Source organism: Erythranthe guttata, chromosome 5 (assembly GCF_056151865.1).
Source record: "Erythranthe guttata isolate IM_541 chromosome 5, IM_541, whole genome shotgun sequence".
NCBI lineage: Eukaryota > Viridiplantae > Streptophyta > Magnoliopsida > Lamiales > Phrymaceae > Erythranthe > Erythranthe guttata.
The window spans coordinates 399345-415775 of NC_142537.1; the positions used below are offsets into that span (position 1 = coordinate 399345).

Below are 16431 nucleotides of genomic sequence, written 5' to 3' on the forward strand. Positions count from 1 at the left end.
AAACAAATAATTTGTCTCTTGATAGTGGATTAGGATTCCATAACCATCCGATTTGCTATGAAAGGTATAGAGTTAAAGATTCCATTCGTATTTCCTGAGGTTGACTTAGGGTTTATTAATTTTATATATAAGATATAAGATTTATATAACATATATAATAAAGTTATTTAAATATAGAATGCGTGCTGGGGATGGCAGCGGAGCGGGTACCCTCGAAAAAGTCTAATACCAGAACCATTACCATTTAATATAAGCTTAAACCATGACCATACCAAACCCATTTAAAAAGTTAATGGAAATACCATAACCATTACCACGAATATCAGGATATCCACGGATACCCATTTACCATATAAATTGTGCTAATAAAGATAACTTTGAGTCCGTAACTTCAAAGTAACTCTTAGAAAAGAGGAAGAAAAAAAGAAAAGAAAAAAAAAAGTAAATGATACAAATATATATCCTCCCTAAATTATTTAATACTTTATTTAAAATTTTGCCAAATTATTTTTTTTTCATATTTTTTTTATTCATATATATATATATATATATATATATATATAATGGTCGGGTACCCATGCCCGTAAATGTAAAACTAGAACCATACCAAAACCATAACGGTTTTCTTTTCTTTTACTAAAACCATTACCAAACCCTAATGATTCCGGTAACGGGTTTTAAACGGAGCGGATACCCGCGGATATATAGCTAGCGGTTCGGGTTTTTTTGACATCCCTACGTGCATGTGAGTTAGTAGGTTATATTTGGATGATGTAATGAGAGGTAAGATTTTGTCATATGATGTATTGTATGATAAAAGCTAGTATTATTTCCTACCTTCCCTTCTGCCATTGCAATAACTTCTCTTACATCACCATCCATAAATTAATTATTATCATTAATTTTGCCAAGCTGCATAAATTAATTGTGTGACGCAAATAATAAGCTAAAACTACCAAAATTAAATATCGATCGATTAATTTTTCCAAATTCTTTTAATTTTATATATATTTATCGCCGACCATAATAACTCTTGGATAGCCGTTCCATCAAGTGTAGGTTTTATTTGTGTATATTTATTAAGTTTGGATTATTTTCACCTTTTTGAATTATTATTTTAATTAATGTTTAATAAAAAATAAAAAATAATCTTGCTTATATACAAATTTCTTGGTAAATATGTAAAAAGAAAAATCAAAAAAGTTCGAAATTCGGGGATGTATTTATCTATTTAATTAAAGTTTGAATAAAGAATTGGAAGTTCCAATTCGTTAGGATTTGGGCTCAGGCCCTGTATTTGGATTTTGGTCAATCGTTGACCTGAAACTAATATTTTTAATTTTAATTTTTTTTAGGTTAAAGCCCTTAAAAGGCCCACTAAAGAGTAAGATAGATACATATACATATATATACTAGAGCCCCAATATTATTTTTTTTAGGGTAAATTACACCCACACCCCTGAGGTATACTTAAATAACTTTAAGGTCCCCGTGGTATCGATAATTACACTCACCCCCTTGAAACGTAGTTATAAACTCTAATGGTATAATGCATTGGATACGTTATTACACGTTATTACGGTAGAGTTCTAACGGACTATTGGTTTCAGGAAGTGGTGAAGACAACAAAGAGTTATGGGTGATTTAAGAAATATTGGGGGAGCCATGTCACCCCATAACTCCTCATAACTCTATGTTATCTCCACCACTAGCTAAAAGTAATAGTCCATTAGAACCCTATCGGAATAATGCATCCAATGTATTATCCCATTAGAGATTTTAACTACCTTTCAGGGGGTGAGTGTAATTATCGATACCACAGGGGCTCTAAAGTTATTTAAGCATACTTCAGTGGTGTGTGTAATTTACCCTTTTTTTATTCTTTTTCTTCATAGAGAGCACAATTCAACCACGACACGTGTTGATAAGATAATAGTATTCCTAAATCACAATCCTTCCATAAACCAACACGTGACAGTAACTAACTACTAACTAGGACTTAATTAACTAATAATTAATTAATTAACAAATGATACACTCTCCAATAAGAGCCCACACTTGTGAAGTGGCTGGATAAGAGCCACAATTAAAGTACACCTCACCGCATAATTTTTCCAATGCTTATCTATTACCTAACCCTTTTTCGTTATTAAGGTACATCTGTCTGCTTTTTAAGTTGTTTTTTTTAGCTGGATTAACCAAAAAAACACTTTAATATTTTTAATAATAAAAATTATTACAATATTTAATTTCGTCTCGGAGAACAATTTAATTGGTAGAGTTAGAGAAGTCTCACATATAACGACCCCAATTTCAATCGCTGCCAACAGTTCTTAGATCAAGCTTATTGCACATATATTAGAAAGGAAACTAATAACAAATTAAATTAGAAACTTCATCACAAAAAGATTATTTAAAACTTAATATGATATATTAATTAAATAAATAAAAAATCAAAAGTTCGTAAACTTTTTATAGGAGTGATTAATTCCAATAATTGTTGACCAAAAGTCATATCATCTGCTTTTTGGTGATGTGTCTATTTCATTTGGAATGAAATATGTGTGGCTAAATATGAAATGGAATCAATTATTGAACATTTTCCCCTTACTTCTCTCGAAAGAAACAATAAAAAGTAAGCCGTTAAAAACGCTATTTGAAGAACACGCGTTTTTTACCTACCATGTTACATTTATACAATAATAATAAATAATGTTTTTTTTATCGAGTTATATCATATGAAATAGCATAAATTTTGAGACGAACAAGAAAGTTGGACGAAATTAAGGATATGTAATAGCATAAAATATAACAAGAAAATAAATAAATAAAAATGAAAGAGAAAAGGAATAATAAAGAAAGTAAATAAAGTATTCTACTTCATCCATCAACTATGTCATACATTACATTTCGTCATTCATTACACACCATATAATAATATTATTTAAAAATAATAATAATAATAATTCCTCAGATATAAAATAGGGACCCCCTCTCCTTGCAAAACATTTCAAACACACTCTCATTCTTACAGAACAGAATCAAAAAAATCGAATCTTTTCTTCACAAACAACCTTAATTTCCTCCAATAAATAAAAAAGAAAAAAAAACCGAAAAATGTTCGGAGAAAACATTAGCTCAGATCAGCTTCCACCCGGTTTCAGATTCCATCCAACGGACGAAGAACTAATCGTGTACTATCTCCGAAACCAAGCCACGTCAAACCCTTGCCCTGTTTCCGTTATTCACGAAATCGACATCTACAAATTCGATCCGTGGGAATTACCTGGTTTGTATATCCTTAAAAAAAATCGTTAATCGATCTTATCATTACTTTTTTTTCATGCATGTGGTGATGATCAATTGTGAAGTGCAGAAAAGGCAGAGTTTGGAGAGAAAGAATGGTATTTTTTCAGCCCGCGGGATAGAAAGTACCCAAACGGGGCCCGCCCGAACAGGGCAGCCGTTTCGGGTTATTGGAAAGCAACGGGCACAGATAAAGGAATCTATAGTGGATCGAAATACGTTGGTGTGAAAAAATCCCTCGTGTTTTACAAGGGCAAACCACCAAAGGGAATCAAGACCGATTGGATCATGCATGAATATAGGTTAGGCGAATCAATTCGACCGCATCCCAACAAGCAAAACGGCTCCATGAGGGTAACAATTACATATAAAAATAGATACATATTTCGGGTTTATTGCATTCAGCACCCCCGTATTTTCGGCTCCATGTTCACACTTTCACACAACTAACTCTTTTTTTTTTTTTTTAATGTGTATGTATATATCAGTTGGATGATTGGGTGCTGTGTAGAATCTACAAGAAGAAGAATCCGACGAGAAATACGGAACAGAGAGTCGAAGAAACATTTGACCAATTTGTGACTTCAAACGATGCTACGTCTGAACAAGATCAACAAGCATCGATGAAATTCCCGAGGACTTGTTCTCTAACTCATTTATGGGAGTTCGATTGCATGGCTTCGATTTCTCAACTCCTCGACGAAAACATCGCGTACAATTTCCCCTTCAACAATCAAGAAATGTCAATAAGCAACAACGGCCCCCATAAATATCAGACGGGGCAAGTGCAGCAGATACACGATTATTAGTTTCTTGTCGGAAACAATCCACACGATTTTACTAGATTAGTTTATATAGTTTCGGGGGGTGTTAGGATTAAAGATTGAATTTTTTAGCTGCTTTTGTGAAATTACATAAGATAAATAAATAATACAACGTCGATCACGGCGAAATATTTTTCCTTACACGGAGTTTCAATTTATGTCGCTCTCTTCGGAAAGTCGAAAGCTCGAAAGGAGTTTGAATTTGACCGAATTGTCGTAAATTGTTCGATCCGACTTTTTCGGGGAATTCTTGCATGCGGTGTATACATTTGAGTGGTTCGCTACTTTTGGTGATATTAACACGAGCCTTATCTCAACTGTGTGATAATATATGTTCAATAATTATTTCAATTCAGCAAAGTAGTCTGCATGATAATGACCTGTGGAGTGTAGCAGAGAAACTTAGCTCCTAATTTAAATAAAATAAAATAAAATTGAAGAATGAAGAATCACTCGCCTGCGCGTGAGGAAGTGCATACTCAAATCTGATACCGGAGGCGATCCTGAAAGCTGTATTGCTGGTAAATATTTGGCGGTAATCTGTTGGGAGCTCCGAATTACAGTGGTTATTGGCTTCAATTTTTAGGTTTGGGTAAATTTTCAAGAACAGTTAGGGATTTGAACTCCAAACGACGTCGTTTCAAGCCGGTTTTGACACTTTGTCCGCGGTGGTGTCGTTTTGTTTTAGTCGTTTCGATTGCGTTGACCAATTTTCATTCGCCTTTATTCCATTTTTATTTTGGGATTTTACTTATTTGGTCATTAAAATAATTTGGATTAAATACAGTTTGTAGATTTAAAGTATGATGTTTGTTATACTTAACCCCCTGAAATATTGAATTTGATGAAGTGGCTTTTTTTCTTCACATAATACACTTCCAACCATTATATATGTATAAAGAATGAATATGTAAGAATACTTTTTTTCAATAATCTTTTAAAAATCAATTTTATTATTCCAAAATTCGAATTTTAAGAAGAAAAAAAAATATGAATTTTATTTTAATTTCAATATTTATTTGTTTTAGTTTCCTTCATCATATTGTTAGTGAAAACATTTGAATACATAAATCATACTTGTTATGTTCATCGCAACCGTAATATATATTCCTTAGAAAAAATTAGGATTAGTACATATCAATTGCAAAAACCTATAATTTATTGCATATTTAATTCCAAATTTATTGTTATTAACTATTAATAAAAAGAAAATAAAAAAAATATTGGAAGAAAACTTCAGATTTGTTTCACTTGCAAATTAAAAAAATAATTTTGATATCATCTATTATAAAGAAAATAAAAACAAAAAAAAGAGGATAATAATGAATGCCACGTCACCAAAAGCAAAGGTCCATGTTGGACTAAACAAATCCCAAAAATCAGCCACACCTTCTCCCCATGCTGCAATCCTCATTTCTTCATTTAATTTTACCACATTAAAAAAATTAAAAAAAAAAAAAAAAAAAAAGCCATGAGCACCATACCAAACACCACATCCACATTCCACCACCGCACCGCCGCCGCACACCACCGTGTCAGAATCCAATCAACACTGCAAAATCAAGAAAATACTCCTCCTCCAACAACAACCCCAAGAAGAAAAATATTAACCACAGTACTACTAACAACTTCATTAGCTGTAGCCCTACAAGCAACCCCACAAGCCCTAGCCCAAAACTGGGGCACCCGCTCGTTTCTAAGGGAAAGATTCTTCGAGCCCGGGTTGTCGCCGGAAGATTCCGTCGCAAGAATCCGGCAGACGGCGGAGGGGCTCCACGCGCTCAGGGGAATGCTGGAATCCATGTCCTGGAGGTACGTAATATTCTACATAAGACTGAAACAAGCCTATCTTTCTCAGGACATGAAAACTGCTCTTACAATGGTGCCTGAAAATCAAAGAGATTCCTATGTTCAAGCAGCTAACTCTTTAGTCGACAACATGGCTGAGGTATGTATTATACAGTAAAACCTCGATAAATTAATATCCTCGCTTAACTAATAGTTTCTTTAAGTCCCGACTCGGTAAAAACGTACTAAATTTTTAGTTCGATAATTTAATATTCCGCTAAATTAATAGAATTTTGCTAGTCCCGACTGATATTAATTTATAGAGGTTTAACTTATATATATATATTTATGTATTTATTTATTTAATTAATATATTGGTTTTACATATAGAATTTACTGTGAATTGTTTTTTGACTTTTTTTGTTTTTGTTTTGGTAAAATACAGTTTGATCATTATGTAAGGTCGCCGAAGGTGTACGAATCGTATTTGTACTACGAGAAGACGTTGAAATCGATAGATGATCTTGTTGCTTTCTTATAAGCATAGGAGCGAATTTGTTTTTTTTATACAAACTATCATATGATATATATTGAAGTTATTAATTGTTGCATTTTGAATGTTAGTCTTTTAGTACATATATCTTAGTGTATTGTTCATGGATGAAGTTGGATGTTTCTTAACCTGCATTATAAATTAATTATGCATCTCAAGAATAAAATAAAAAAAAAACATAGAAAATGAAAATGGGAGAAGACAAAGTGAGGAAACTTACTTTCTTTCATACAATGTACGGGTCCATATTCGATCGCCTGATAAAGTATACAAACTACATGATCGATATGCATCGTAGATCTAACATGTGAATACGACACTCAAATGTAACCAAAAATGACTTGCCGATTCTTTAATTTACCAACCTAAATTATATAGATACAACGATGTACCTAGCTGAGAGAGAGAGAGAGAGAGAGAGAGAGAGAGAGAGAGAGAGAGAGAGAGAGAGAGAGAGAGAGAGAGAGAGAGAGAGAGAGGATTAAAAAAACTAAATTTGTTGCCGGCAAGTCATCCTTGGCTGCACTTGACATACATCGCATACACATACAAGACCTACGATGATTAAAACATGCACACAATAATATAATTTGAAATCAAAGAAAACATATATAGGTGTATATATAGGGTTTCTTTCTTCTCTATTATTTCGTAACTAGTCTCTGTGTGTGTGTGTGTGTGTTTTATTGAAAAGGGGCAGCATTTCTATGCAGTTGTTGAAAATAATAGGCAGATTTTGGGCATTATCTGTTACAAATGTGACACATGTTATCACAGCTTGTTTGTTTTTATAAATTAAACAAAAATTCAAATTATTATGTGCCTATACAATATGGATAAGGGATGGGCAAAGTGATCACTTCTAGGCAAACTTTGCTACACTTTCTCAACCAATTATTCATTTCCACCACCTCTATCCCATGCTCTTTCTTTTTTTTTTTTTCTGTTTTCTTTTTTTGTGTGTTTGCTTCCCATCAAAGCAAGATATTATAACTATTTATCCAATTACCCTATTTTATTATCTAAATTTTAGATTTTAATTTTGTTACGGTTAGCTCAAAGTTGAGGGTTCACTCATCAATTGGTTATGATCGATCACACATTCTAGTCTCCAAAAATAATTTCGATAAAATTGACTTTTCCGAATTCCACCGATTGAAATACCAGATTCTGAAACGATGTTTTTTAATTCCAAGATCCAATATTTTATAACGGATTTGGAATTACTTTTTCGCTTTGCGAAAGTACGAATTTCGATCCGATCTGTCCGATTGCCACATCCAATAGTTTCGGGCCATCTATCAATTAAACTCAATAAGGATTTCGGCCCAAATAATTTACTCTAACAAACAGATTCCATAAGTGGGCCCAAGCCCAAAAGTACCACTAGAACAACAAAATGTAGATGCCAAAACTCTTTATTCAATTTCAGCGTGAAGTTCACGCGATCATTCTCTTTGTCCGAATTCCCAGAATTTTCTCAGTATCAAGAGTTCAGGTAAACTCCTCTTAATCATTTTGCTTCTTCAATTATTTGCTTTTTTTTATAATTTAAATCATATGTTATCTGTTTAATAGTATATTGTTTACTATTTTCATTTCTCCACTCCGAAGGTGGCAGAGTTCTTCCACAAAAAAATTGCAATTTTCTTTTTTTCTTAATTAAATTTGATGATTTTTGTGTTTTTTTTCTGTATAGATCTTCACACATATGATGTATAAAAAAAAATAAAAAATAAAAATTATATATATAATTGTAATTATAGTTACAGGGTAAATTAAGACAACATTGTACTGTAACAAACTTAAAGAATCTACATATGTTAGATGTATGCTCTTGTTCATTAGGGGGCTGATTATTATATTTAAAGTTGCAATTTAACTCTATAATCAGCTAATTATTATCTGATTATTGAATGAATAGAATTTACAAGCTGGTAAATTTGTTTGTGTGTACAGAATGTCAGAGAGAAACGAGGAAACAACACTCGAGAAAACAAATCCAGCTGCAATAATCGACGAGGCCGATAACTCGTGTGAGGCGGCTGATGCAAAAGATTCCCAAAAATGTGACGAAACTCAAATTCCGTCGCAGAAGCAAGAGGTGTGTAGTTTATTTATATTAGATTTAATTTAATTATATAGATGTTCGTTTGTCTCGTTGGTAATTAATAAACTCCGATAATACTCTCTTTTGAAAGGATGAAGTTGTGAAGAAAAAGTACGGTGGCTTACTACCTAAGAAGATTCCGTTAATCTCCAAGGTATATAGTACGTACATTTTCGTCACTTCCGAATTCTTACGCGGAAATATTAAATATTGTGATTTGATCATGGGATTTTGGTCCGGAAATCATTAATGAGAAAACTTTTTTTTTTGTTCTCGTTTATTATGCTTCATTTTAGAAAGCTTCGGTAAATACTTACTGCTGCCACTCCCCGATTTTCCACATGTGTATGCCAGGATAACGAGCGTGCTTTCTTTGATTCCGCTGATTGGGCTTTGGGAAAGGTTAAAATACTCTCTTTTTTATTATGTATTTTTGATCGTATAGAATAGAGTCCGTAATTAATTTAATAATCACGACTTTTTTTTTCGATTTCTATTATGCAGGTAGGAGCACAGAAGAGCAAAGGTCCACTAGAGGCTCTTCTTCGCCCTAAATTGCAGGTATGGTTGAACCTCGATAAATTAATAACCTCGCTTAAATAATATTTTTTCTCGGTCCCGACTCGTTGAAAACATATTAAATTATTAGTTCGATAATTTAATGTTTTGCTAAATTAATAGAATTTTGCTGGTCGCGACTGTATTAATTTATAGAAGTTTAACTGTATTTGATTTTCTAAAACCTCTTCGATTTTTACATCAATGATGTTTATAACTAGGGTAATGTTTTCACTAAATAAACCGGATTATCGATGTTTATCGTGTTTGATTAAACCTTATAGAGGGACAAGATGGCAAGAATATTTGCTTATAACAATACGTATGTATGTATCGTGAAAATTTTGACAGCCAACGCAAAATCAGCACCTACGGTCCCGATCGGCTTATGCACGTGCAGATGGTGTTGAAGGTAAAGAATACAATACTTAACATTCTCTTCATAATTCTTGACATTTATATAATATGTATTTTATTTTATTTTATTTTTTCCTCGTCAGATGGTTGTGAATTTGACGATTCGAACACTGGCGAAAATCAGGGTGAGAGCATCGACAATCACTCTTCGGAAAATCAGAATCTTGAAAAGTGATTTTTTTTTTCCGTATCGAACAACGTTATGAACACCTTTGTTATATCGAAAAACAGAGGAAAATGGGATTTAAGCTGCTTATAAGGCTTGGTCTTGTTTAATCTTCGAGTTTATATAAAGCCATCTGATTACGAAAGATGGCAGTGTAACTCCTTCTTTACAGGACTAATAGAAATACCTCGTACTAATGTATGTGTGTGTGTGTGTTTTCGGTTGAGTTCGTCGTAAGGCCAATTCTGTTACGAGTCACTCTTTGAACAGCAAAAACTCGCAAAGAAATATCGAATAAACGGCTGAACGATTGTATTAATTTCGAAACGAAAATTAGGGTTCTTACAACCTTCGACTCAAGAACCGAACTTGAAGACGAAGAAACAAGAAACTCTACTTGACTTCTACTCTAACTAAATTAAGCTAAACTAATGTACATATATATAGCAAAGAGGCAACAGCCATAAAGCTGGGATCAGAGCACAATGCCTGCACGTGATTGCTCACGTGCAGTCTTCAAAACGGTGTCGTTTCCCAAAAGTTGTTATATTGGGCTCTCATCCAATTAAATGAGGCCCAATTAATACTAGCCCAAAAATAGTTGGGGCCCAATTAATACATTTAGCAAACCTTTTCAAATAGTCGAATAAATGCAAATTAATTTAAAAAATAAATAAATAAAAGCTCAATTTTCATCTTCTCAAATTTTTAAATCAAGCAAAAAAAGGATAATTTCCAACAACAATTTATTTATTTATTATTAAAAAAATATTGTATAAATGTTGATAAAAATGGAAAATGTAAACAGAAGATATGGCAAAATAAATTGGACTAGGACAAGTGGTGGTAGGGCTGTGCATGGATCGGTTTTAACCATCAACCAACCCATTTTCGACCCACAATTTGTGATGGTTAATCAACCATCAACCGACCCATTTAAGTTGGGTCGATAATGTCAACCAACCCATACATAGTTGGGTCGATAATGGTTTCTAATATGTTAAAAAGTTGGTTAGTCGGTTAATTTCGGCCAACCAACTTTATTCATTAATTTATTATTTATTAATTTTAATTAACATATTTAATATTTTTAATTTCAAATTTCTATTTTATATCACATTTATTAAATTGTTTAATATTGACCAAAATCCTAAAAACAATAAATCTAACCTAATTATCTAATTTGAACTATTTTAATTTTAAGATATACAGTCTAAATATTTGGACGATTATTATTTGTGGAACTATTTATGTTTAATTGCAATCAAGGTTCTAAAAGGCGGTTATCGGGTACGTGGCGGTTTGGGACCGCCACACGATAAATCGGCGCGGCGGTGATTTATCGGAGATAAATCGGAAATATATCGGTTTTTAAATTTAGTGTAATATATTTCTAAAAAATTATTTGTAAATACTCAAAATATATATAAAAAAATATTTAAACATAATTCTATCCTATCATTCATATGTTATTATATAATTCTAATTACTCAATAAATAACAAAAATTAAAAAAATAATAAGATCATAATATAATAAAAGATTCTTACGAAATACAAATACCACGCAAGTCTTTCGCATCAACAATTAATATAAACACAACAAAGCATAAATTGCGGGGTAGTAGTTGGTTTGGTTTTGGAAGTTGAAAAAATTGGAGAAAAACAAAAAATCAAAACATATTTTCATTTTAATTTAAATTATAAAAAAAATAAAAATAAAAAAAAAATAAAAAAAAAACGATTTGTTGACCGATATATCGGTTTGACCCGCCAAAAAACCGCCACAAACCGCCTCGTCGTAAAAAACCGATATTCCAAACCGCCTCAACAAAATCGTAAAGGTTTATAACCGATACCGATATGGCGGCCGATATATCGACCGCCACGACCGATATTTAGAACACGGATTGCAATATATATGCCCGTAATGTTTTGAATATTTTATTTGAATATTATTGAACTAGTCGAATTTAATTTATAAAAGATATAGCGTTGTAACAAGTAATAAAATATTAAAAAAAATTAAAAAATATTTAGATGGATGACCCATCAACCAAACCACCAACTAACCCATTAAATTGGTTTTCAACCATCACCCAACCCATGTAAGTTGGGTCGATAACGGTTTCCAATATTTACCAAAGTTGGTTGGATGGGTTTGGTTGGTTTTATGCCTGGTTTTTAACCAAACCAACCAACGCACAGCCCTAAGTGGTGGGGCTAGACCACACTTGTAAAGGACAAACGTAACGGTGGACCACATTTCTATATATTTATTTTATCTAAATTAATAGGATAAGATAAATACTACGCCGACCATTTCAATCAAAATATATTCTTAGCTAAAAATTGATCCTTTTTTCTGCAGCTGTGGTACACAAATTACTTAATTTAATAGTCTTTTTTATTTTCTCAATCAAATTCAATTTTTGCTACTTGCAACGTACAATTTGTCAACTTGTTCCAATCCATACTAAGTATACATCCAACTTTTCTTCTTCTTTTTTTTTAAAAAATTGTCCAATTATTATTATTATTATTATTATTATTATTATTATTATTATTATTATTATTATTATTATTAAATAGTGATGAGAGAACAATGTGATTATGGGTTTTTTTATTTTTTATTTTTTATTTTTTGTTATTTTTTATTTTGTAGGTCAGTTATCCATTCATGTGAGTTGTCTGAATATTCTTGGGGCACTAGAGCCTAAAAAGCGTTATTTAATTTGTTAAAAGTAAAATAGTAAATAGATATATAAATCTTTTTTTAAAAGTGTTAACCCTATCTACCTTATTTATCTGTCATTCTTGCCTATGCAATATACCTTTCCAGCATCACTATACTTATTCTTCGCCTTTATTCTACATTTGTATCAATTTATTTAAATAATTGGCTTATCTCCATTCGAAAAGAAAACGACCAAAAACGAATAACCGGAATACGGGCTACATATATATTATATACAACCACTCGAAATACACTGAGTTTATACTTTAAGACATGGAAAAATACGTTTTTCTATCAGCAGCAGAAGCCCAAACTTATAGAATTGTTGATAATCATTCGGTTATGATCAATCTAAACCAGCCCATTATGCAATGTATATATACGATTCGAAATAGACGACCGATTCAAAATGTCACAAAATCCCGATTATAAACATGTACGTGCGACTCGTTTAGGTCATGAGCAGAAACGATTATAAACATTGGTTTGCAATTTGTAAACATGTCATGTTCCATTTGAAACCACTCATCCCATGTGCAATAGTATTGTCATTTTTATCTTATTGTTGACTTTTGAAATGAATTATTATTTGTCATTTTTTTTAAATATAGACTAGGTTACTAGGAATGCAATTCCAAGTTGTTATCCACCATTAAGGTAAAATAAAATCCTTGTTTTTTTTTTTTCTTCTTACATTGAATCATGACTATTGAGTTAACTTTTGCTTTTCATTTTCTCAACCCCTAACAATTTTTTTTTTTTTAATTTTCTTAATTTTTTTTTTCATTACAAATAGTATCAAACATTTGCCAGCTCGTATCCCTCTTTCTCCATCTCTCTTTTGTGCTGTTTTTGTTCTCATAAAAGTTGTTGGTTCATGAATCATGATCACAAATTGCAACATTTTAATTACTTTATGCGCATGCTCTTTTTCTTAAATTGCAAATTAAACCATATTTATTCATAATTAATTAATTAATTACAATCGCATGCATATATATAATAGCAATCCAACCGTGCCATTTTATAATTTGTTTTAGTTTCGGAAAAAAAAATCATATTGTTCATTGTTTCAACCGGCTGGTCGGGTTCGGATTTCAAAACACTAGATACAACAGTTCAGCCTACCTCGTTACTTGTTGTAGCTTCACCGAAAACTGCGTGCGAGAGAGAGATGAAAAAGTAGTGGTGAGCGTGGCCACGGTGCACGTGCGAATCTCGTTTATTTTTCTTTGAAGAAATGAGTAGTTATCTCTTGATACAAATTAGGTAGTTATTATGATTTATGAATTACGATTACTAACAGTAGCAGAAAATTATGGCGGACAGAGAAAATTCTGCACTTTAACAAGTTTGATCTTTGTCGGTTCAAATTAAATTGTTAATTTTGAGAAAAATAAATAAATTATATATGATATATATGATATGTGCATTGCGCCAACCCAATGAACCTACGGTTTATTTATTTACTTGGTCACGTGCTCAGTTCAGAAGTTATTACTATAAAAGTCCAATCATCTTCAAAGAAGGCTTGGGAGCTCGATAAATTGAGATCGACCAATTAAGGAATTATAAATAGAACTTAATAGTTAATACATTAAATTAAGGCACGTTATTTTTACTCAAGCAATCCAACCGTTACAATTATCTCAATTATTTCACGATCCAAATATCTGACTTAAGCATCGAAGGGGCTTTCGCCGGATCAACCCCGACTTAATTCATGTTTACTTTTCACGCTGGAATCTCAAGGCTATTTAGCAGGTGATCAGTGACCCAATTTATCTTGTCGACTGTATTTATTATAGGTGATTATTACACATCATCAATATACAGATTACAATTTCATCACACAATTGTATACATATATTCAACTGTCTCTAATTTATTCTTGTATAATTAAAAACAAAAACTATAATTACTTTTGCTTCCAACTTAAATTGCACTCAACATGATGAAAACAAAATTATTATTAGAATCTGTAATTTGGCCCTTGTTGTAGTTAAAAAGAGGCAGCAAATCTTCAAAAAGAGATTACATAATTAAACTCTTAACCTTTTTTCTAAGCTAAACTTCCACTGATCGCGGCATTCTCCCTAATCTTTAGCTGGTGTTTTCAAAAGTTTATTTAAAAGTATAAGTTAAGTTGAGATTAAGTGCTTATTTCTAAAAATTAGGTTGTTTGTAAATTAATTGAAAAATAAACTAATATAGAAAAAACATGTACATGGGTGCAACACCTAAATATAATATATATGTATAATGGTATGTATATGTGTGTGTGTGTATATGTGTATAAATATTAGTCCTATTTATTTATTTTATTTTTATTTGATTTCGTCAAACATACAGGTTGTGATAAATATGATTAGAGATCCTTGTTGAGTATATTTTACAATGTTTTGGCATCTCCAACCGATACAATCATTATACCTTAATCAATCATAACTATAATACCTGGATTCCAATTAATCAATGGTAATAAATTTAATTTGTTTATACCACCAAATCCTGATCCAACTGCCAAATTATTTGAAATATTTTTTTTTTGAAAGAAAGTAATTTGAAAATAAATAAATTATAACGTGTATATATATATGTGTGTATAAACTTATGCATGAGTCAATCAATGCAACTGTTAATTTTAATATCAATATATATCACTCTGTAAGATCTCCAAACAAAGTAACAAACACATATATTTTTCAACAATATAATATAAAAATTAATTGATCAATTATTCTTTTTAGCTAGGGTAATAATAATTCCTTGAATTATTGGCCAAGATTGGTTACGTAATTACGTTCTTGGCGGGGGGTCCCATTTTAATCAATTATTTATATTTATATTTATAACTGAACCACCAAATTATCTGCCTAAGTGATGATTCCTATTGTTAATTAATTAAAAAAATATATATTTTTGCTGTAAGTCAACAATTATTCATTATTCTGTTAAGTTACAGAATTTGCAGTGGTCAGCTGTTAAAAGAGAGATCTGAGCATCTCTTCGATCTTCTGATTTTTTTTATCAGGACAGTTATCATATTCGAAATCAACGGCTTAGATTCGTTTTAGCGTTTGCATGTAGAAATTAAATCCAGCCCGTGATAGAAAATCTCTACCGTCTGATCCATTTATGTACAAACCATAAGTTTGTTAATGTTCTTAGAAAAGAAAATGGGGAAATTAGTTTGAAGTCCCTTAAAATATTTTTTATAGCTTTAAAGACACGTGAATTTTGAATTTTTGCTAAAACAGTTTTTAGCAAAAACTTTTCTTGTTTTGGTTTCCTTGATTATTAGGTTATACCCAAGGAGATCATGAGGAGTGTAACCATATCCGTATGTATGCGTGTGCGTGTGTGTGTGATTGCATATGTGTGTATGTAGGTGTGTGATTGTATGTGTGGATGTGTGGCAGAAATTCGACGTTGTCACCAACGGGACGGAATATGATGAAATGCAATTAAATTAGATGAAAAGAAGAGATGAGTTTGAAGATCAAAGTATAACGAAAGACAAGTCAAAAAACACAATCTTTCCTTTCTATCGAAATAGAATTAATGTGGGAACCCAAATGAAAGCGACACAACACTAAATTGTCAAGAAAGCGAAAACTGTAATTTCCCTCTCTTTCCTTTTCAAATTTTACTTTTTTTTTTTTAATTTTTTTTTACCATAAAAATAAGGGGAAATTACATGCACCCTCTAAGGTAAGGTTTATTAACGAAACCCCCCTTATGTTTCCATAATTACATCCACCCCTTGCAATTAGTAGATTTATTACACTAATACCCTTTTGTAGGGAGTGGATATAACATATTTACAAACTGTAGGGGTTTGGATGTAATTTCACAAAAATAAAGGGTTGTTTCGTAATTACACTCTACCTCAGGGAGGTGGTTGTAGTTACATAAAAAAAAATTCAAAATCAAACAAAAAAACAAAAAGGCAAATCTGTTTTGGATACGGA

General features: G+C 31.7%; 3 protein-coding genes across 4 annotated transcripts; all 3 read left to right on the top strand.

Moving 5' to 3' along the window:
* Positions 1 to 3005: 3005 nt before the first annotated feature.
* Positions 3006 to 4271, top strand: LOC105974835 (NAC domain-containing protein 2). The gene is made up of 3 exons (XM_012999997.2): positions 3006 to 3289; positions 3377 to 3660; positions 3795 to 4271. Exons 1-3 carry the CDS (start codon positions 3118 to 3120, stop codon positions 4113 to 4115), a joined length of 777 nt encoding a protein of 258 aa, XP_012855451.2. The 5' UTR covers positions 3006 to 3117; the 3' UTR covers positions 4116 to 4271.
* A 1262-nt stretch (positions 4272 to 5533) lies between these two features.
* Positions 5534 to 6583, top strand: PNSL2 (PsbQ-like 2). Its single transcript, XM_012999952.2, has 2 exons — positions 5534 to 6078; positions 6364 to 6583. The coding sequence occupies exons 1-2, from the start codon at positions 5602 to 5604 to the stop codon at positions 6457 to 6459; spliced, it is 573 nt and encodes a 190-aa protein (XP_012855406.2). The 5' UTR covers positions 5534 to 5601; the 3' UTR covers positions 6460 to 6583.
* Positions 6584 to 7400: 817 nt separating this feature from the next.
* Positions 7401 to 9919, top strand: LOC105974625 (uncharacterized). 2 transcript variants are annotated; one of them, XM_012999739.2, is made up of 7 exons: positions 7401 to 7969; positions 8431 to 8575; positions 8673 to 8735; positions 8936 to 8983; positions 9086 to 9142; positions 9491 to 9551; positions 9640 to 9919. In XM_012999739.2, the coding sequence occupies exons 2-7, from the start codon at positions 8432 to 8434 to the stop codon at positions 9729 to 9731; spliced, it is 465 nt and encodes a 154-aa protein (XP_012855193.2). In that variant the 5' UTR covers positions 7401 to 7969; position 8431; the 3' UTR covers positions 9732 to 9919. The 2 variants fall into 2 exon arrangements, with proteins under 2 accessions (XP_012855193.2, XP_012855194.2); XM_012999740.2 differs by lacking the exon at positions 7401 to 7969 and adding an exon at positions 8009 to 8085.
* The last annotated feature ends 6512 nt before the right edge of the window (positions 9920 to 16431 follow it).